At 33.8% G+C, this 23,771-nt stretch overlaps 2 protein-coding genes across 3 annotated transcripts in view; one reads left to right on the plus strand and one right to left on the minus strand.

Annotated features, from left to right (window-relative positions):
* CHMP2B (charged multivesicular body protein 2B) overlaps window positions 1–3,638 on the plus strand; it is a 29,752-nt gene extending 26,114 nt beyond the window's left edge. Inside the window, exons 5-6 of the mRNA XM_029213587.1 lie at window positions 1,630–1,736; window positions 1,941–3,638. Coding sequence (XP_029069420.1) covers window positions 1,630–1,736; window positions 1,941–2,051 — 218 coding nt within the window. The 3' untranslated portion in view covers window positions 2,052–3,638. The remainder of the gene's footprint in view (window positions 1–1,629; window positions 1,737–1,940) is intronic.
* Window positions 3,639–8,022: 4,384 nt separating this feature from the next.
* POU1F1 (POU class 1 homeobox 1) lies at window positions 8,023–22,928 on the minus strand. 2 transcript variants are annotated; one of them, XM_029214676.1, is made up of 6 exons: window positions 22,663–22,928; window positions 19,707–19,778; window positions 12,562–12,786; window positions 10,384–10,548; window positions 9,591–9,651; window positions 8,023–8,495 (listed from the first exon to the last, which is right to left on the minus strand). In XM_029214676.1, the coding sequence occupies exons 1-6, from the start codon at window positions 22,802–22,804 to the stop codon at window positions 8,285–8,287; spliced, it is 876 nt and encodes a 291-aa protein (XP_029070509.1). In that variant the 5' UTR covers window positions 22,805–22,928; the 3' UTR covers window positions 8,023–8,284. The 2 variants fall into 2 exon arrangements, with proteins under 2 accessions (XP_029070509.1, XP_029070508.1); XM_029214675.1 differs by having other exon boundaries at window positions 8,044–8,495; window positions 19,707–19,856.
* Between the last annotated feature and the right edge of the window lie 843 nt (window positions 22,929–23,771).

The raw sequence follows: 23,771 nt of genomic DNA on the forward strand, positions 1-23,771 counted from the left end.
TCTTGTTTGTGTTTTAGTAATTTGAAAGTGAGTCTGAAAGAATAGTAGTTATTGGTGGTTACTTGTTTTTTCAGTAAGGTATTTTAACATTAGTATTTTCACCCAAAGATAAATTCAAGGTTTAAATGGACATGTCTTTGTCCAATTAGAATTTATATTGTACAGTGTTGCTCCAACGCTTGTTCACATTTAGATTTTGGAAAAAAGATCTTTGGGAAATTTTTATTACATCCTGGTTACACCATTCTGGTGTTTCTCCTCCATCCTTTTCTTTCATTTTTTCTGCAAGTCGTTTTGCATTCAGGCCCTTATAAACTCTGACCTGGACTCCCCACCTCCCTTGTTACTTCACTATAATCTGAGTATCACTGCTAAATTATTTTTCTAGAAGCTTACCTCTGAGTGTGCTGATCATATTCCCACAGTGGCTTCTTTCTGACTACAAAATAAAATCCTACATTATAAATCAGAAACAATTTTCAGGTCAAGCCCCTTTATTTTGTCAATGCGAATACTGAGGCCCAGAGAGGTAAAGTGACTTCCCCCAAAGTTGCACAGGTACTGAGTGGAAGAATTGAGATTGTAATTAAAGTCTTAACATTCATTTTACTTCTTCGGAGATGATATTCCACCTTTTTGGCCTTTAGCTGTTTAGCTTTTTCCAATTGACTTTATACTATTAAACTAACACAAAAAATTAAATTATCAAACCGTGCTCATACAAATCAGAGATCTTAACCAATATCAAGCTTTAGTAGCAATGTCAAGGATACAAGCTATTAAGATGCACATGCAAAACAAGGAGAGTGGTGGACATCCCAAATGACTCTCCAAATCTTTTCTTTCCATATCAGACATAAGCTCTTTGACCTAGCATAAGAGATGATGTGTCCAATAGGTTTGCTTATCATCTCATGTTGAAAAGAGCATTTTAGGAAATACATTAAATTTATACCTCAGATGGTCACCTACCTTTTATGTTATTTTCTAGGGAGTCATGGATATAAACCCATAGATAGTAGCTATAGCAATACCAAAGCAAAAACAGCCTGCTAGGAGCATTCCATAAACAAGGACTCTCTTGCTAGCAAATATTAGTCTGTTTACCAGGAGCCCAATTCGCAGCGTGCTTACAGAGAGATCAGACTAGGTTACTTGTCTTCCTTTCTCTGGTGGCATTCCCCGGTGATCATGTTAGTAATGATCACAGGCCAGTTGCTTTAATTCTTTCCTTCTCAACCATTTTCCATTTATACATCTTAAATAAACAGAGGAACTTACTCTTTCTTATATATATTCCCTATTGTCTTTGCTCACACTACACTATCTCTGTTTGGTTAAGTCCTATGTGTTCTTCAAGGACCATCTCACATTTTACTTCCCCCCAGGTGGATATACTCTCTTCCCTTTGAAGCTTTATAATCATTTACCTTTCCATTTATCACAAACTGTTTTTTTTTTTTCTGTTCTACGTAAGTGTAAACTACCTAAGATCTTTACTTTTCTCCATCTATTCATAAATTTTATTTGTACTGTGTAAATTACATAGTTGGGCCTTTTTCTAAAAATATAAACCTAACCTGAAATCTGTTTGAAAGTAACTGCTTTGTTTCCTCCCCTCCTCTCAAGTCAATGACACACTTGATGACATCTTTGATGGCTCTGATGATGAAGAAGAAAGCCAAGATATTGTGAATCAAGTTCTTGATGAAATTGGAATTGAAATCTCTGGAAAGGTATGAATGTCTTATTCTCTCAGTTGGAAATATTTTCTCTACCATTTGTGTCACTTAATTGTTTTAAGTTTTCCTTTATGTTAGGTTGTATGTTTTTAATATTTGTTTGAAAAGTAAATTACACCTGTTTGCAGCACATCCTTTATGTCCTATCCCAAAAGTTTGATAATACACATTTTTTCTCTTTTTCTCTCTTTAATATAGATGGCCAAAGCTCCATCAGCAGCCCGAAGCTTACCATCTGCCTCTACTTCAAAGGCTACAATCTCCGATGAAGAGATTGAACGGCAACTCAAAGCTTTAGGAGTAGATTAATCAAAAAATCCATTATATTTTGCCTATTATAATTATTTAGTATAAACCAGGCACAGTGCAGATTCCTTTTACAAAACACATTTATTTTGCAAAAATGAAGACCATGAGTAAACAGTTGTTTCCTAACCCATGGCTGTTTTGAATCTTTTGCCAAAGAATGACAATGATGCAAAAATGGGAACAGTTTGGATTTTAATTAAAACTGTTTAGGAGTGATGATGTGTAAATGTTGACTTCTGCATGGCATCGAGAAATTATATTCATTACTTAGCGTAGTTTATGTTCTAAATCTTTTTCACTGAATACAAATCTCGTTAAAGCCACTAGGCACCAGCTTAAAGAGACCTGTAAAAATATTAAAAGTATATCATTAATTCTTTATCTGTTAACTTGTCCTTTGTAAGCGATATGTGTTATGACCATAGGCAGTTCAGCTGCCAAATTATTTTTAAATTACCTAAAAGAAGAGTGCTATTTAAACATCTGTCTTAAACAAAAACTGTTATGAGCTTTTCTTTTCTTTTTTTTTCCTTTGGGAGAACATTCTAGTTGGTAAGTTTCTTACCTTTCAAAATGTACTTGGCACCTGCCTTAAATAGCACAAACATATTGTGCACATCTTTAAATCATTTTAACTGACAGAAAAGAATTACATTTTAAACTCAAATTGAAGCCTTTTACAAAAATTATCCAGGCTCTTTTTTGTAAAGCTTATAAAAGTGAATTAAATATAATTAGCACAAAGAGACACTGAATTAATAACATTTTTTAGTAATAAAACAATATATTTTGATCTTTCTTCCAAGAACTGAGATTTTCTCCATATGAGTTATAATTTAATCTCCTTAGTTTTGAACTGTATTAATGTGTACACTGAACCCCCTAAATTGAAGCCATCATTCTCAGTTAAATAACACTACTATGACAGTACTCAACCTAAATTTTAAAAATTAGCATTTTTTATTGGTAAATAAACTACAACTTTGTCAGAAATTACTGCCTGAATGTGTATTAATGTATTAGCTGCATTTTTTAAGGTAAAGTTGCTATGGTATTTAATGTATGGATAGAAAGTGAGAATAAGTGAAGAAGTGGCAGATTAGTTAGAATTTAGAATTAGGTTAGCTTTGAAAAATGATGTTGTCATATATGGGTTCTAGCACATCCCACCATAAAAACTCTTCTGGAGGAGATCAGATAGCTGTAACCTGGTTAATTTCGGATAATGGATATTTTGGACTAATATGGACAACATCAATACATTTTAGGACTAGTAGACACGTGGCATATGGATTGGTGGGAAAAACAAAAACCTAAACTTTACAGTTTATAATCCATAAACCATTTTATAGTGTTCAAAGATAAGATTCTGTTATTGATAATATTAAATGCAGTTACCCTGAACATTGATGGGTCAAAACATTTTACTGGATTACGGAGTGTTAACCCAGAACTTGTTTTGATTCTTGGATGTACATAATAATGCTAACTAACTTTCTTGTTTACTTTCTTGTTTACATGTGGGGGGTTTTGTTTTTAAAATTATTTTGTTAAAAAAAAAATCCCAATAAAGGTTTATTGCTGTTATGCTTTTTTTTTCCTTTAACTCTATTTTTGGTTTCTGCTAAAGTTAAAAGTTTTATGCATATCTGGTAATTTTTCAAAAGACTGATTTTTATTACTTTCTTGGAAGGAAAAATTAGATAACGCTGCTACTTACATTTTAGCAATAATTGTCTTTTTAAGAATTAGCAGCCGATACAAGACTGATGTTTGTGAATGGAGTAAGTCTAAGAATTGGTGGTTTCACATGACATTTATCTGACAGTTTCTTTCCTAGAACTTCCAGGGGATAACCATTTTTAAACAGATAGGTCTTAGAGCTTATTTTTTAAATTTCAGTCAAAAATGGATGCCACAGAAGGCTTTGGGATCCAAAGGAAAAAGTAGAGTCATTCTGATTTGGCTACATTTATAAAATGCTCTAGTGGCAGTTTTCACGAACAGTCCCTATAAATTTGTAATGTTACACTATCCTTTGCTAAAAATAAAATTTCCTTTTAGACCCTTAAGATTAGGAAACAAGGATTCTTACACACTGAGTTTAATGAAAATACTGATTTTTTTTTTTTAAACTTGATTTCCCTGATTTCCTACTTTTGGCAAAAGGATTTCTTTAACAGCTGTAGTCAAACAAAAGTTTGCCAGTAGAAAGAGAGCAGAGGAGTATAGCAATTTCTCTGTTACTGAAAGGGATGCAGCCCAATGTCATATTCTATCACTGGATGTAAAAGTCATGGATGAAGGAGATTGCTGAGTCTCAGAGAAGTAGAATGTGGTACAAAAATGTCAATACGCAACTTAGAAAACATAAAATGACCATCTGTCACATGACTGTGTTGCACAGACTGTACTCTGCTCTGAGAGGAGCACCTGGTCATGGCAGGGATAGTGGAAATGGGCTCAGGAAATTAACACAATATTGAAAATCAACTATACTTCAATAAAATAAATTTAAAAAATTTTTTAAAAACATAAGTGACCTTGTAGACCAGAGTGGGGAATCTAGTAGCCTGTGAGCTTTATGTTATTTGACCTGCACAGTGATGTGTATTTTATTCTTTGTAATGAATGCCTTTAGGAGAAGCCTGCCCTTGCCCCTTGGCCACATGTGCATTCCTTACTAGCCCAGTAGCGACACTTCTAGCCTGATCCCAGTGGGCCCAATTTAAACATGTACCCCTATTTCAGACACTCCCATGTTAAAATAGTGTATGTGCAGATCTGAAAAGAGACCTGTGATGACTTTCTCCTTTGATGCCATTACTCTACATGAATAGGGTTTTGCAGCTACAAAAAAATAGATCTTTTCCAATTTCCTTTCTGTAGAAGCTGAGTCCCATAAAGGTATTTAAGACCATTCCTGTAACTTCCTTCAAGAGTCAATTGGATTGAAGCCTGAGGATCCTGAAGACTGATTTGAGGTACCCTGCAATTAGAACAGCACATACACTTCCTCCTCCCCCACAAGCCATCCTCCTAAGAGCCTGAAAACGCACTACATGCACACACACGTGTACACACACACACACACACACACACACACACACACACACACACACACACCTCTGTCCCCAAACACTGAAAGTGTTTCCTTTAACAAATAAATACTTCCACCATTAGATATGGAAAGGTAAATTACATGAATGAGTTTCTCAACCACCTCTACAGGGTAAAATTGAGTATACCAATAGCTAAGTGACAGATCTTTCCATTTTAGTGGAACTCTACTGAATTCCTGAAGATTTACCACAGAAGAGCTCACAAAAACATGAGATGGAAAGCCTGTGTGGCTGAAGTCAGCCTTTGACGTTTATTCCCAAATGTATGAACATGTAGATACTGCACAGCAAATCACATTTGTCATTTGTTTAATTGCAGTTTAGGATTCTAAATAACATTAACCATTTTCTATTTTTTAAAAAGGCCAGTATCTGTTAAAATTCTATCAATATAGTTAGAAAATATAGTCTCAAAACTCATTTATACAAATGAGTTAATAGCAAATACCAGTGCATTTACAACCAATGAATAGCTAAATAACTAAGGAATTGCTATTTCAATATTAAGTATTGATTCAAAATATTTTTAGGGAGAAAAATTGGTTTCCAATGCTAATTGTATCTAAAGTTGCAAAGAATGACCTTTAAAATGAATGTCTGATAATATGATCTAAACATACATCTGTAATGATGACTAAGCATGTATACATGCTGGTTTTTGCTATATAATGTCAGATAAAACATTCCCAGCAGTTTCATATTTTAAGTGCAAAATGTCTGGATTTTAAGTGCAAAAACTATTCTAGATTTATATTGCATTACATTTGCTTCGATTTGAAAGTTTCAAAGGCATGCATATATGTACTTTTAGGTGTGTATATAGGTATGTACATTTTGCCCTGCCTTTTGCAAACTAAAGAATCACTCCCCCCAGCTAATGTATGCTTTAAGCAGGTGAATTATCAAGAGAAAGTACTTGTAAATCCACATAGCTGAATAATTTGGAATTTACTCTCAAATAAGAAAAACCTTTATATATAGATAGTAAATATATATATATTATATATTAAATATATTATACAGTTATATATATTATTTAACACCTCCTGGGTGCTAGATGTGTGCTTAAGCATGGATGATCAGGCCACTGAAAACTATTTCTGTTTAATTATTGGGGTATAGTTGTTTTACAATGTTGTGTTAGTGTCTACCATACAGCGACATGAAGTAGAGTTCCCTGTGCTACACAGGAGGTTCTCATTAGTTATCTATACATATCTGTATATATGTCAATCCCATGAAAACTAATTTTTTTTGTTGTTCATGATATATCAAAGTTTCTAGCCATCCAGTTAATGCTGATTATATGTGCACAAATATAATCTACATAGATTATGACCTGTATAATGCTTGGTCTTTATTAATATTATAAAAAGCAAGAGACAGGACAGTATAGTTTATTTAGTAAGCATTCTAAATAAAAAAATTTAGTCTAATTGTTCCATAAAATAAGTTAGATAAACATTGCCAGCAGATTGACATTCAAAATGCAAAACAAAGTCATTATTTGATAGTGCTATCACATTACAGTCTACTTCTGCCTACAAGTTTTAAAGAAGTGCATTCTATTTTTAAATTGAAGTATAATTGATTTACAATATTATGTTAATTTCAGGTGTACAACATAGCGATTCAATATTTTTACAGATTATTCTCCATTTAAAATTATTATAAAATAGTGGCTATATTCCCTGTGCTGTACAGTGCACATTCTTATAAATTAAATAAATATGTCCCTCAAGGTACAACTCTGAATTGAAAAGCTCAATATAGTAAACTTTTTTATTAATAATAAATCATATTCTAACCAATTACATAAAAAATGATCATCTTTTCTGATAGGACCCCAGATGATTTTCCAGGTTGTGAGATTTCAAAAATAAGTTATGTTATTAAATTAGACTCCCTTCAAGTTTGTAGCCATTGTTAAGAGCACACCCCTTTGTTCATCTAACAAAGACTGCATGCCCATTGTGAGCACAGGCTTTGCCAGACACTGGAGAAACAACAGCAAACAAGCCAGACATCTTCCTTTCACTTTTACAGCTTACAGAAATAGCAGTGTGGGGCTTAAGAATCAATAAAGCATGTTTTCTAAAGCTAAACATCAAAAAAGCTAATGTCTGGGAAGAATAAAAAGAACATAACTTAATATTTCTACAAATTTCTTTTGAAACACTTCTTTGGGCTCTATGCCCTAAATGTTAACTTCAAAGGTGTCACTTCTAAGATGTATTCCTAAATGCAATATTAAAATTCAAAGGCCCCTGTGGTTCTTAAGTGCAAAACTTTTAGTTCAGGACTTCCCTAGTGGCGCAGTGGTTAATCCGCCTGCCAACGCAGGGGACACGGGTTCGAGCCCTGGTCCGGGAAGATCCCACATGCCGCAGAGCAACTAAACCCGTGCGCCACAACTACTGAGCCGGCGCTCTAGAGTCCGCGAGCCACAACTACTGAGCCCACATGCCGCAACTACTGAAGCCTGTGCACCTAGAGCCCGTGCTCTGCAACAAGTGAAACAACTGCAACGAGAAGCCCGTGCATCACAACAAGAGTAGCCCCCGTTCACCGTAACTGGAGAAAGCCCGCACACAGCAACAAAGACCCAATGCATCCAAAAATAAATAAATAATAAAATAAATTTATATATAAAAAAAAGTTTAGTTCAAACAAACTATTAGAGCTGATGGTAAGCAGGACATCAGTTAAGGAATTTTCTAATTGGAACTTCTCTGGTGATATTCTTTATGTGACATTACTGACTAAAATATTAAAAAGCAAATACACAGCCTTTGGAAAAGGGAACTTTAAAAGACCACTCCCGTGTGTGTGTGTGTGTGTGTGTGTAAAGAGAGAGGGAGAGATATATTGAGAGAGAGAATCACTGTTTTATTCCTATTAGTCTCTGGCTTAAAAAGTACAACGTGGCCTCTGAGAATAATTCATCAATATAATTTAAATTGTATTTATTTCTAAAGTAGAAAAGAAAAGCTTCTGCAAAAGTTACTGATAGGATTTTTTTGAAGCTAATCAAAAAAGGAATTTCTATTTTGGCTGGAGAAGAGAAAGGAATGAAAAATAGAAAAACTGGCTATTACACAATAGGAAATCTTATCTGCATTCAAGATGCTCCTTAGAAATAGTAAATAAACTCTGATTCAGACTTGTTTTCACCCGTTTTTCTCTCTGCCTTCGGTTGCAAAACCAAACCCTCACTACTTCTTTCTCCAGGTTCAGTTCTTCAGCCATCCGCAAGATCTCTTGAGAGGAAGGTTTATTCTGTTCTCCAAAATGTCTCTCCAGAGCGTCTTTAGCAGCAATACTGGGAGGTGGGGAGATGACAGGAGAGAAAGGGAGATAGGATATTTTTAGGGATGTTTTTGGCAGATCAAAATTGTTAGGTTGAATTTCCTAAATATTAACATAAAAAGGAAATTTAAAGACTCCGAAAACACCTTCAAAGCTCTTCAACAAAGATAAATGTGCAGTTTGTTGAACGTTTGGATGCTTGCTAGTCTTTCGTAGGCTACCTATACCAGAGTCACAGGAAGAAATAAGTAGGGGAACCCAGACATTGTGTTTATCCCACTTTGTGCCACAAGAGGTCACTGACTTACTGAGAAGGAAATAATTCTGTAGGCATTTCTAAATGTCCCCCAGAAATCATTTATTTACAATAAATGAAATGTTTTGTGTACAACTAACCCACTAAAACAAAAACTGTATTTTAGCAATTCCTCTGTGAGCCTCATGGAAATTACAAAAAGATCAATGAACAATCTTTCTGGCTTGAAATGCAAGGAGTTACCTTGAATTTTAAGCAGCTAAAATACTGATGACTAGTTTTGTTATTTGTAATAACATAGATGCCATACTGCCAGAGCAAGAAATATGTCTAAAAGGACAATAGAGGGCTTCCCTGGTGGTGCAGTGGTTGACAGTCTGCCTGCCGATGCAGGGGACACGGGTTCGTGCCCCGGTCCGGGAAGATCCCACATGCCGCGGAACGGCTGGGCCCGTGAGCCATGGTCGCTGAGCCTGCGCGTCCAGAGCCTGTGCTCCGCAACGGGAGAGGCCACAGCAGTGAGAGGCCCGCGTACCGCAAAAAATAAAATAAAAAGGACAATAGAAACGGTCACTCTATTTAGAAGTGATTGTCCAGTTTCTGTTTTATCCAAAACTTGCAGAGTAAAACTGTTCTTGAATCAAACAATACATATTTTTCCATCAAATTTTAAATTTCCAGCTATATCTCACCAGTAATTTATTAAATGTTATGCTTTTTCACCTATCTTATTTTCTCAATTGACTCTATTCATTTTTATGTTATATTGAATCTATATTATGCTTAAATGCTCATTCCATTTGTAAAATATCTTTTTCTTCTCCAGTAACTCTTAATATCTCAAAAGTATACCTGATAGTTGTTCTCCGTTTCCTTTTTCTTTCATTTGCACCCACTTTCTCATTGTATAAAGCTGTATGGGGAAAAGATGAATAATTACAAAAACAAAGTAAGTCTTTTTATTTTAACTATCAGATTTGGATTCAAAATTTTCTTTATAAAACAATGCAAAATAAAATTACCACACATTTTTGTTTTAAAGTTTTGCAGTCTACATCATTTTAGATTACAAGCCCTAGATTAAAATGTTAACACAGAAATAAATATTAACTTAGCAAAAACAACTGTCTTTTAAATCATATCCCTACTTTTGGTTGGAACACTTGCTCTGAATGCTCTCAAACCTTGCTCTTTATCCAGCCTTGACATTAATATAAGTAGATAATTTTATCACAATAAATTGCTCATCTAGCAATTGCTTGTGTGTGCAAATGCTCTGGCTACACTTATATTAGGTTATGAAAATGATGCATGTATAATTACTACCGTATATAGCCCAGAGGCAAAACAATCTGGATGTGCTAAAAAGAATCATTTTACCACTTCACACCTATGCCATATTGTCTAGAAGTTCTCCTTATACCGTTTATTCTCTCACAATTTACATTCCCAGTAAACTTATTTCTACACTTGCTCTGGCCTTGCTTTTTTAGTGTGATGAAACAAGATATTTATTTTTCACGTCAAAGAGAAAAAGCAAACCCAAACCAAACTTCAAGCCTCTCACTTTAGCATTAATCCAACCAAGGGAAGGCATTGTGTTCAGGTTAGAACATCACTGAGTCTCCAGAAACAACTTTAGTACCTCCTACTTGCTCGGCTTCCTCCAGCCATTTGGATAATATTGCTTTTAGTTTGCATGCATTTTTGAAGCTGAGCTGCAGGTTTTCAAATCGGCAGATAGTCGTTTGACTGAATTCAGAGCCATGCACAGCTGCCAGGGCTTCCCCAACATTTGTTTGGGTGTATCCTGTGAAAAAACAACAAAGGCCATTAACTTGTTTTTCAAGAAGCATTCATTTTGGTCCATTATTGTACAATTTTGTGTATCTTTGTCAATTACCACTTTTAACCATATATTTGTTGGCAACTTAGAATAACAGTAAGGTTCAGTGTAGAATTGTTCAGTATTTCAAAAAAAAATTCCTTCTAGTTAATAAATTACTTTTTTAGAAGTCAAAAGAATTCAGGTAGGAACATCTGCCATTCATAATATTTAGCCAGATTGGTTAGATGTGTCATAAACACTTTAGAAGACATTTAAAAATTCTCTCTTAATCATTTTTATTAAACATCTGATGATATATACTCAAAATCTATAGTATATTAAATATAATGTATAAAATACATGGTGGTATATCATAAATATTTTTATCTCAACTTTAAGAGTGAAAGATTCAACATGTTGAAGATAAAACTAAGAATTGTGTTTACTTTCCCTAAAAACATGTTTATTATGAGACTTTCATCACATAATATTTTATGTATACCTCCAAGCATATTTATGATATCATTCAGTAATGCTTCTATCTCCAGGCAAAAAGTTCTCATAGATTGTCTCAAACATTTTTAGAATACAAGTTGATATAAGCCATCAATATAGAATTTGAAACATTCACAGCAATATAAATAGCAAATTGAAAATGAATGTTATAAAGATGCCTACTGCTGTGTTTATGACAAATAGTTACTACATATTAATTCAGGGCCTAAGGCTATATACCTGTATGCACAAAATGATTACATATGATGCCCATCAATAAATATCATTAAAAATTACCAGTGGCTCATTTCACAAATGCAAAAGTTTGCACCATCATTTCAATCCATTAAAAAATACATTTCATGCATTAAAATCAAGGTTAATTATTATGGTTATTTACATTAAAAACACTTTTCAATAGAAAGTGAGCAAAGGCTGAGAACAGACAGTTCACAGAAAAGGAATTACACATGACTGTCAAACACATGAAAGAACATCTTTCACTCTTCACTCATAATAAGAGAAATTTAAAATGAAACTACCATGAGGCACCACTTTGACCTATCTGATTTGCAAAGATCCAAAAGATTTAAGCATCTTTTTCCTTCAACAACTATTTTTTTATTCTATGTGCCAGTCACTGTTCTAAGTGCTGAGGATATGCCCCTAAGGAGAAAACAAAAAAGAAATAAATAAACAAAAAACTCCTGCTTTCATGGAGCTCATATTCTGAAGGCTGGCAAAAGACACACCTATGGTGGTAGTAAAATTTGGTACAACTTCCACAGAGACCAATTTGACATCTATCGAGATTCCAAACACACATACTCTTTGATCAGGCAATTTTGCTTTTAACACTTTCCCTTCACATGTATTTATATAGGTGCAAAATGACATTTATGAAGTTAATTATTGTGGTATTGTTTTCAGTAGCATAAGATTAAAGGCCATATAAATTCCATCAGCAGGAGACTGGTAGTATATTCATAAAATGGAAATTGGCAGATGCATTACAGAAAGCTCTCTAAAAAACTAATATTGAAAGCTCTCCAAAACAAATAGTTAAATGAAAAAAAATATGTATCAAGAAATATATGTATCTGCTTGTATGTATATGCATAAAATACCTCTGGAAGGCCACACAGCACTGATAAACAGGAAAAACAAGCAGAAGGGATATATTTCACTTAAACCTTTTTAGCCTTTGAATCATACAAAGGTATCTCTTCAAATAAAATATAGGTAAAAAAGGCACTTCAAAACTTATCTCTGAAAAGGAGTACCATTAATTTAGAAATCTATGTATTTTGGCTACTAAGAATTTACAGGGAAATGAAGGCTTTTGTGGGTGTTTCATCATTCGAGTAACTTACTTCCACAGTAGAGATGTAGAATGAGAACTGTCTTGGACTTTTGAGCGGAGTGTAAGAGACTGAACAGTAACAGAGTAAGAATTTGCAGAGCAGGTTGTGTGCCCCACTGCTCATAACAAGCACATACCTAGCTTAATTCTTCTCACTTTAAATTCATTGGCAAACTTTTCAAGTTCTCGGATTTCTGGAGAATCCATGTCTATTGGCTCTTCAGCCAACTTGCTTTTCCGCCTGAGCTCCTGCTTGAAATCAGCGGCTGTGAGGTCCTCTGCCAGGAGAGGCTGGTGCATGGGAGGAAAGCCATGACTCAAGGTGTGGTCAGGAAACTTATAAAGACAAGGGGCTAAGCTCCCTGTAACAGCAAGAAAAGGAAAGGACCGTTTGTAATTATCCCCCATTTCTATACATGCAACAGTTTGGCCCATAAGATTATTGTGACAGCCAGTCTCAAATCTGAAAGGTTACCTGACATTCAGTCTTCTGAAATAGAAGAGTAACTTAGTATAAATGCGATGATTTATTTTCCACCTTCCTGTGAGCAGCAAAAACAAAGATAATGCAAAGCCAAAGGGAAGCAGGGACTTGCAAATAATTAAAATAGAAATAAGCAAATTTCACAGAAGTGTGAGTTTTCCATCATTTTTTTCTCTTAAAAGACATCTATTCCTGGGAATCTGAGGTTCAACTTTAACCAGAATGTACATATTCATCTCTGTTTTCTTAATTCATTGAACAAATAATCTATGATGTTTGTTATAATCAGGTACGTGGTTAAAGGCTATGCTGGGAAGTTTTCGTAGGATTGAAAAATTGATTTTACATTATTAAGAAACCCCACTGATTTTTCAGTAAATGCTTAATTTAGTAAAGGCGGGTAAAAAGAAAATTATGAGAACACAAAATACATTAATATGTTTAAATAGATTCGACGTTAAAAAGCGACAAACATTAACAAAAAGTAATTTTTAAAGTTCTATTAAAAAGTCAGCAACAAGAGTTCTTGAAAAGTATAAAATATAATGGAATCACTTCTTGACAATTATTTAGGAAGCAAAATTAAGTGGCAAGGAAGGGTGCAGTTCTAGATATGATAGGTAATCACCCATAAATGATGAAGCATTGAATCCATTTAGTGAGTTAAATAAATCACAAAAAACTAAAAGAGTTAATTTTTTAATTGCTTCTAGATTTCATTCTTCATTTGGAAAGAAGAGTCTGCCTCAGTTGTGGAGCGTGGGTGAGAGGATGGTATAAGCCAAACTCCCACACATTTTATTTCTGTTTTCTTCATCAGTACTTTACATTTTTATTCATAGAGATTTAACTTTAATTTATATTAAATGACACCTGTATAACCAAGACATTTTGATGTAAATAAAATATGCAATAATTAATAATCTTTCTTATGAGTATAAATAAGTATTTAAACTAAAAATAAATGATTACAGAATACCTGCAGTAATCATTCTTAGAAACTTACTGAAAAAATACATCGAGTTTATGCTACCTATAATTTCTCTAAATATACATTCACAAGTCAGACATGAGTAATAGTGTATTTTGCCAGGATATATAAAGCTCACATTAATATATCAACACGTAATGAGCAAAGAATAGTGTAAGTCAGCAAATTGTTGGCTTATATTATTTACATGAGAATATGTAATTATATAATGTACCCCTATCCAGTAGATTATATTACTTTTCTGAAGCAAAATACACATGCAATTGAGAAATTAAACAAAATAGCATAAAATAAATTTAGCCGTTTCACAGATGTAAAAAATATACAAAAGAAACTATTCCTGTCTAGAGCAATTAATGTTACTTCTCAAAATCAAAATTATCCAGTTTTATTCTTTTTTTAATATCAATTTTTAATTTATTACATAACTCAATTTGTTAATGTTTATTACCTTTAGGGTTCATTTTTAGCTTTCTATTAGTTTTAGATTTCTGCTAGTTGAACTAAAAGAAAGGACTAATATATAAAAAAGAAAACTGATCACTTTTATTTTAACATTTACTTATTATTTATCTCAAGACTTTTCTTTTGCTTTGCTTTCAGAGTTGAATCTTACACATATGAAAAAATCTTCACTTCTTTCGTCATTCAGAAAGAGCAAATGCCACTTAATACACTTAATGATGAAATACTCTGAGAAACAGTAAAAACAGAGAGACAAATCAGGCTGCTGTTTTATTTTGCATATTTAATGTATTTTAAGGCACTTTGGATAACTCATGTAATCTGTGTCAAATTATTTTTATTTCACATAAGTAATTTGTTGCATATCGTTTACATGAGATGCAGAAAGGTCTGAATTTGTTAGCAATCTTGATCACTCTTTTCAATTTTTCTTGCTGATAATAGTTGCACTGCTACAAAGTCTGTACTCAGGGAAATCAAATGACTTTAAGGATTTCTGCATCTTAAACATATTTGGCTACATTAAACAAACGCTCTCAGACAAAAGTATTATATTTATTTAATAAAATATTGGAAGTGTGCCATCTCTATTTCTGGAAAATTTTAAAGCTAGTTTATACATTATAAATACTCTGGAGAAATGCACATTTAACAAATAAATTTGAACATGAGTCCATAAGAAGTACACAGAAAATACCATGTTCAAAAGTCTGGCATCCAGAGGAAAAAGGAAAGCACAATGTGTGACATGTTTTTATTTTCCGTTAATTGAAAGTATCCACAATTATCTGCAAGGACACGGTTTTCCTGGAGCTAACCTTAAACAGAAATTCATGACAGTCACAAGCACAGCCAAACAACCTGTGGTTTCTATCATATGATCCTATATTTGGCAGAAAATAGGGAGTGATTGGTATGGTATACATGACAAGATATTTAAAAATTTTTTCTAAAGCCTGGATTTTTGAAAAGTCAGGTTGGGGAGGAGGAGAATAAGATGCAGTGAGTCATGTGCCGCAGAAATTTCATGAACAATTTCCAAAACATTGCTAAAGCAAAATTGTCTATAAGCCTAGAACAAGTGCACACCTAAATAGCTTGGAAGTGTTTGTACATTCTTTACAGCCCAAGATGGATTTTCACACTGCGAATTAATCCACCACAGCCTTTCTGAACCGCTCTGCATGTGCTTCTGGGGGGCGGAGGAGGGAGAGGAACAGAGGTGAGTCTTTTAAAGCAGGTGATGGGGAGGCCATGGTCTTGCCTTGCGGGGACCTGGCTCAAGGTTCTGTGATTCAGGGCAGGGGCCTCTTCTGCATCATGTGGCTCAGCCAGATGCTAACTGACAACATCTCTGAGGTTATGAAGATTTAAAAGAACAAACAGGGAAAGCAGAGGGACACAGTAAAATACTCCTACCTTGCTGTAGACATGCACAGCAAAGTACATTTGAATATCTCCATTTCTTTTTTTTTTTTTTGTCCTCATGCATAAGAACGTGAAACAAATCATAAATTTGAATTGTGATTTTTTTTCTCTTTTGTGCATTTGTACATCCTATTCACGTACAACAGGGTCCTTTTCCTGGTTTTATAAATTAGGTTGATTTGGAGCATAGCCATGCCTGTTTGTTTAAATACTGCCTGTGGCTGCTTTACAATCACCGAGTTGTGTAGTTGAGACAGAGGCTACAAAATTTAGGGAAAATACATAGAGTCAGTGCTACTGAAAGTCCTTTCATGATCCAGAGGCAAAAGATGGTCAGAATTACTCCTTCCCTTATTGTCAACACAACCAGAATAAGTTAGGGAAAAGTAAGACTAAATAAAAGAAAAAAATGAAACAGAAAAAAAAAAAAAGACAACTTAAGAATGAAGAGATGGGCTCCAAAGTAGACTATTTCTCTATGTCACTGTCAAACAGATTTCTGTTACCCTTTGCCTTAGCCCAGGTGTAAAGGGCACTTGCAGCCATACTAGTCTTTTCTCTTATTATCCACTTTTCATAAGAAAAGAACATCCATCTTCTTGATTAATTCTCCAATATCAGCTATTTTGCATTCCTGATAAAATTAATTTTTAAGCAAGGACTCTTACAGCACATCTTGGGTGGCCATTATGTCATAACCTTGCTGGATTTAGCAATCATTACCATGTAGCTGATTTGCCCAGTTTCCACAGGACGGTGGACAAAGTACGCAGCTCATTAAGCTTGTTTTCTAACTTGGACCCAGCTTTAGAAACTGGAGAAGAGACACAACGTCAGATACCCAGGAATCAGAGTTTTGAAGGGTTTTTGTTGTTATTTTGTTTTATTTTGTGTTTTTCCAGAAGAGATTTTTGAATAGCATTTATAATTCCTTGTTTCCTATTATCTATACTGTAGGCTGTTGAATTACCTAAGTTCTCAGGAGAAAAGAGACAGAAGAAGAAATGTAACTAAGAATGTATCTGAAGAGAAGATCAAGGAGAAAGCCAGGTTGAGTTGGTACAAAGTTGCCACAACTCAACTCTGATAGACCTGTGGTACCCACTGCAACTTGGATATGAAGAGACTGACACTTGAGATGCTGACTTGAACAAGGTTTGTAATTAGTTCCTGGTGTGGCTAATTCATTTCATCCAATCAGTCATTCTCTTTGGTGTGCCCACACCTGGTCTATGAAGCACAGTGGATTCATCTGGTGATTAGAGTCCTCCCTACCAACCTTATCAAAATATTAGCTATAGCTCTTGTCTTCCGATGGGTTATCAATTTAATGAAATGCTCAAACTAAATGTAAGCATCAGAGTATAGTGACAAAATAACCGTATTCAAATAAAGCAATTTCACACCCTTTGAAATATGGTTCTTTCTGCAGCTTCGCTTTTATATGGAGTATGTGACAATGCATCTGTCTTTGTTGTTGATGATTAAACGCTTCTGTGGATTGTGTGGAAGCAGCCGATTTGATGAACGCCTTGAGACTTCTCAGAAAATTCAAATGACATTGCCAGGTTTCTCTTGTGTTTTTTATACCTTTTCTGAATTCATGAATACTTCTGAATTCTTGTGTTTTACAACTCAATTTGTGTAGCTTCTCTGGGGATGACGGCAGAAAGGTTCAGATTCTCTGAGATTTAATCGGCCATGATGCAAAGGCTAATTACCAAATACAATGTCAAAATAGTGACATTGTAACAAATTATAAAGCACACCATATTTTAATGATATCCCTCTCAAAAAATATTCAAATATAATCTCTATGCTTGCTATGGTGAATATTTCTTTCAGTGACAAAATATATTTAACTTTGGTTTAAGACTACAACAATACCTCCAAATCTTAGGGCAATTTTTCTCGTGATTGTCACCAACCCAGGCTTTGAATCATTTTAAAGTGCTTTTCCAGGGGCCTCTCCTTTTTAACTTTTAATGAGGAAGAGAGTTTGCTGAGCCTGCCAGGGAAACTTGTACCAGCACAATCCGAGCTGCCTGTGGACTCTCAGTGTGAACCTGGGCCCGTTCTCTCCAATCCTGGAAATTGGAAGGGTGTTAGATTTCTCAGGCCAGCTGTGAACTCCACAGACACTGGCCTAGATCTGGTGAGAGGGAGGTGGTAGCAAAATCCGTCTAAAAGTATTTGGTCTGTGGCTGGTTTTATCTTTGTGCCAACCTCAATCCATTCCTGCCACTTGCTGGGTATAGAGGGAGCCTATAGTTGTACTGGGGTTCCTGGAACTTACTGTGAAGGATGAGCAAGGCCTTTTTCCTCTAAGAAAGGGCAGCACATGGCCATGAGCTTGTTATTTCCAGTCTCCATAATCAAAATGTGGTAGAGGCCACAGAAAGAATTCTGCCTGCACCTCTACTGGCTAAATGCATATTATTCTATTTTATAATGAAAATAGTTCATCATCAAGAGCTGTTCATTAACCATGAATACTGATTAACTACTACGTATATGAATCATAAATGATCTGTTTTCAAAGAGGAAGAAAAAATATGGCTTTCTTTATTTCTTACTTATTAAAGAGAGACATTAGGATTTACAGGTAACCATTAAGAACATCAGTTTTCATTTTATATAAAGGTGAGGATACTAGTTTATTCAGAATGCTGCCTAATAGAAGGTAAAAGAAGCTAATTTGTTCTGGGATATTTTATTTTAAAGTTTTAATGTTTTATTGAGTCTTAAACTGAGAAATTCTGAGAAATGAAAGGTTGGTGAACTAAATTCTTTGTTCAATTTTATTTCAAATGTATAAGCATAAATACATATTTGATGTTTTATTACCTACTCTGGATAACAAAACACAAGAAAAGATTTCCCTAATATGTGATTTCTCTATCCAGAGTTTCTCAATATCACACAAGCGTGCACACAAACACACACACACACACACACACTCACATTCTCCCATAGATCCTTGGTAGTTTATTGTTACCCACAGTATTTCTCTCCCTGCTGCAGAAATAAATATAAAAGATTAAGGGATACCCAAAAAAAACTTCTGTGCCCATCAAAATTGTTTCTATGGCCATATCCTAAAATTAAGTCATAAATTTTGTAATGAGTGGATCTCTTAGGTCATATTTTCTTTTCCTTAAGAAATGTGCTATCAATATCTTCACGCAAGTGTCAATAAACAAGTAGTTTATCTTGATCTAGTGATGCTTTACTTATCCAAAGGGAAAAAAGATACGTAACTTCAACTAGTTCAATCTCATCTAAGACTCAGAAGCATCTCAGACAGGGCTGCCAAAGACTCAACTATTGCTAAAGCAGCTGCAAATCACTCTTAGCCTTCAATGTCTTATTTATCTTTATGGACCAAATGGCCAGAAGAAATATTGTGGTGAGGAGAATGTTCTAGAAGTTGGTCTATCTGCCTTGGAAGCCACATAAGATTACTGAGCACTTGAAATATGGCTAGTGCAACTGAGGAACTGCATTTTAAATTTGACCTTAGTTTAGTTAATTTACACCTAAATTTAAATAGACACATAAGGCTAGCGGTTACCTTATTATTACTGTAGGCAAGCCCACTAATGGCATAAACAAGTGACAATGAGCAGTTTGGCAGTAGAGAATTAAAATAAAAATCATACAAAGCAAACACAAGAGTTAAGAAGCATAGCAGTTCAGAGCTGGGTAGAATAGGGGCAATCAGGTATAACTATTATGGTCTCTGAAGACATCACAGATCAGAAAACATTTCAATAAGTGGTGGTTTTACCAGCATTTCCAAGGTTGAGAGATCTGAAATTCATGATATACTCTGGTCAAGATTCCCTCAGACCCAGGAAATCCATCCAAGTGTCCCCAAACTCAATCTTATATGTAAAGACAATTTTTCTTACCTGCCATCACTCCATAGGTCGATGACTGGTTTCCATAATGACAGGAAGGAACAGAATAATGAAGTCCTGTGGCTGTGTTTCCCAATGTTGTCACCAAGAAATATGTGCACAAACATTTAGGAGTTTGGATCAAAGACAAAATAGACGGGACTGGTAAGAAAATGTACGAGGATTCAAGACACATTCGTTTCATTTCAAAAGTACACGTTTAAGCTGTTCTTAAAGTTATATGCCAATAATTTGTTCTCATTTGGGGGCGGTTCTCTGATGAGTAGGTTAAAACTAGAGGTTGAAATTTGTCTCAAATAATGAGATCATGAATCATCAAAGTGGACTAGAGCCTTCATTAATTATATCCTGTGATCTGTGTTGGGGTGATTGACCAGTTTGAATCTTGGCTAATCGGAAGTAGCCGAATTCTCGCAGGTTCCACTCAATATAGACATTGCAAAGAACTGACGAGAGGATAGTTTCTTAAAATTCTTGTATAACATAGTATAATACTGGTCTTTTTCTGGAACAATGAATACAGAAATCAACTCCTGATCAGTCTTTACTTCTGCTTATTCACCTAACAATTTTTTTCTATCAAAGAGGAAATGGCAGAGCCACTAGCCTTTTACTGGATATATAATAATAAAAACCCCACTAAGTTCAGAGGCTTATGAAAAGCCTGTGACAATGTACAATGTATTTAGGCTGGTGTTGAAACCATGAGGTTGTAGGTTTTCTTCATGCACACAATTAATTCAACAATTCTAATGATGACGCTGGTCAAAAAATAAGTTCGTTGATTGTTGAGTAACTTGAGGTTTATAAAGGTTGAACCTAGCATATAAACTTAACCTCATTTATAAATAGTTATAGGTTTCATTGAATTAATGTATATGTTGAAAGTATAAATTTGAATTACTAAACTTTTATCAAGCTTTAAACATGAATAACAATGGACTACTGACAATAAAATCACTAGCCAACATTTTCTTATCTATTTTATTTTCGCTTTTTTTTCATGATATCCTGAATGTAGTGGTGGATTTTCATAAATAAAATTGTATCTTCTTGAATAATATGAGATATTATAAAGAATAGATTTAGAATCCTTTGAAAATATATGGTCTACCGATTAAAGACAAAATTTCTTCAGAACGTAAAACATATTTTCTCTAACTATAATTCAATTTTTAATATTTTAAAATATCTGCATAAATTTTCATTTTACAACTGACACAGAGAGAGAACTGAAATCATTTTACTTTATAATGATTACTATGCATTCCAAAATTAAACAAATAAACATGAAATGCATTCAATATCTAAGTGCTCTTCTCATTATAATCACTATTTTTAATTCCTTACTTAGAAAATTAGATGTATATGATTACAATTTGATGGAAAAATTATAAAAAGCAATGTTATTGTTATTTAAAACACGTTAGGTCACTTTTATTGATTATGAATTTTTTTACTTCCAAGGTTTAAATACCTTTTGTCTTTCTGATGTGGGGAAGTAGTGTAAAAGGGTAGGCTAACTTACTAAATACACTATTTATTTATTTTTAAATTATTTATTTATACATAATTATTTATAAATTAGTTATAAATAATATTTATAAATCAGTTATAAATTATTTATTTATACATTATTTACTTATTTTTAAATAAATAAATAGGGTTTTGACCTAAACTTGCTTAATTTTAACCTCAATTCCTAATTTTACTTTTATTCTAGCCAAATACTATCCACACACAGTAGATTAAGCAAACAATGCATTATCCTTCTCATCACCAACCTATATAAATGCCTATTATGTAAAATATACAATTAGCTATGTGATGATTGTTTAAATTTATTTATACCACAACTCTTTGATAAAAATACTTTATTACATTTTCCAAAAAATATGTTTGAGGATATTTTCATTAGTACATTTTAAATTAAATTCTGAGAATGTTTAGTAGATAAAAAATCACTGCATTAATAATTTTCCCAAAGTCTAAATATATGATCTCTAGATACTTTAAAATTCAGCCGAAGATTAGTGCCAAACTTACGTATAAGTTTGAAAGCTGCTTAATTATAACAAAAGATAAGGCTAAAATACTTTAAATCAGCATATAAATGTATCAACTCAAATTTTGATTTTTAAATGTATAAAATTTAGTTCATATTTAGATTGCTTTTAAAACAAGTGGAAAGTGCTGTTAAACAGAAGACATTTACTCAACTCAAGACTGTTTATAAATCAACTTCAAAACACTTTGTTACTGCATAAAAAATGGACACATTAACAAAATATACTTATTTGCTTGGTTGTGTTTGAGACAATATATTTGAATTCTCAAGTTTAATTTTCATTTAAGAAAGTTATATAAGAAAATATAAAAACTTTGAAGTCTCTTCAGAACTCAATTTTGAGAAAATTCAACTCAGTCCATGGGCTCTAAATATTATATTGCCTCTAGATTTGATTTCTGAGTTTTTAATTATGCTAAAAATTAAAGTAATTAAAGTAATACTTTAAATTAAAGTAAGTAATTAAAGTATTTAAGTAATTAAAGTAATTAAGTATTTAAATACTTAATTATTTTATTATTTGAAACCCACTGTTGTTGGTATTGGGAATCATTCAGTTGTGTTTACTGTGAGGTGTATGACTGTTTTTAGACATGGTAGTAAATGTAATCTAAAAACCAAATAAATCTCAGACTCACTGTTTACTTATATAGAAAACAGATCTCTTTTATAATAAAACCAACAATAATAGAAATTACTACACTTACTAATATTTCTTGAAAATTTTCTTAGGCATTTTGACCTCTTCAATATCCTGAATATTTAACTTAACACCAATGAAAATAAAAGAAGCAATGAGATTCTAAACTAACAAGATTCAAAGCGTCCACCCTGACATGTTAGGCCCAGCCACACGTAGACGGTTATTGGAGTCAGTACCTGTGGACATCACGTTGGTGGCGTGGTTGGAGACTGGTAGGCACTCGGCAGCGCTGTGATGCATTATCAGAGGCAGAGTTGCAGAAGACTCAGAATTCAGAGGTATAAAGGTATCAGCCGAAGTAAAAGGTTGGCAACTCATTCCCACAAAAGAGTAGAAAAATGAGGAGAAGTCTGCTCCTCAAGTCAGAGTTTTATTATATCACCATCTCAAAGGGCCGTTTCAAATCTCACTACCTGCATATATACATCAGGGAGGCTCTGAGCACCAGGAGGGCGCGTGCTGGTATTTATACTGCAGGGAAATCCCTTTATACATGTTAATCGTCTTTTCCCAGGGGTATTGCTTCATCAATCTGGACAGTCTTCCTTCTTACCCAAACATAATCCATGCCCAAGAGGGGAAGCTGGTTCTTGGGTACAGACTGAAGGCCAAGGAGAAATATGAAACTTTATTTGACAACTTCAGTAATTCAGACGTTTTAGAAAGGAATCAAGAGCTTAAAAAAAAAAGTGTCCCTCAAAGAAAAAACACTACAATGAATTGAAAAACACTAGGTGTGTTTTTGCTACTAACAAAATGATAAATTTATACATATGAGATATTTTTCTTTTTTCATAACCTCATTAAATCTGAAAAATAACAAAACAAGAGAAGTACACGCTACATAATTTTAAGAAGCAGAATTTTTAAGTTTAAATTGAAAGAAGCATAAAAGACTAAATGTGAGAATGAATATATTGCCAACTAGTGATTCACATTCAATATAATTCTGAAAAACTATAAAAACAATTGAATTTTTACTATATCACAAATAGAAAATGATAAAATATTAAATAAAATTGTAGTAATTTGTAGAGAAGATGAACATTAGTGATAGTATCTCTCCCTCGGTTTCAATTTATTCAACAAGAACATACACTTAGTGAGCTCTTACTAGATGTCAACACTATTCTAGTCACTTTCTACAGTTATGTCAGCAAATGTCACATCTTTGTGAGATCTGTACCATTCTCACTAACCTTGATTGTGCCAGAGCCTCTGATCTTTACCATTCCGCTCCAGAACCTGCACTGGGTGTAAACTTTCCACACAAAATATATTGACA

Source organism: Monodon monoceros, unplaced genomic scaffold, assembly GCF_005190385.1.
Source record: "Monodon monoceros isolate NGI ecotype Baffin Bay Population unplaced genomic scaffold, NGI_Narwhal_1 Super_Scaffold_11, whole genome shotgun sequence".
Taxonomy (NCBI): Eukaryota; Metazoa; Chordata; class Mammalia; order Artiodactyla; family Monodontidae; genus Monodon; species Monodon monoceros.

Bases quoted from the DNA above. Each gene is read 5' to 3' on its own strand.
- POU1F1 (XM_029214675.1), bottom strand. From the start codon at position 22,804: ATGAGTTGCCAACCTTTTACTTCGGCTGATACCTTTATACCTCTGAAT. The intron at 19,857-22,662 runs GTACTGACTCCA...TTTTCTTACCAG, and splicing joins CACCAACGTGATGTCCACAG to TCCCGTCTATTTTGTCTTTG. The intron at 8,496-9,590 runs GTATACTTTTGA...CCCACCTCCCAG, and splicing joins AAACGGAGAACAACTATCAG to TATTGCTGCTAAAGACGCTC.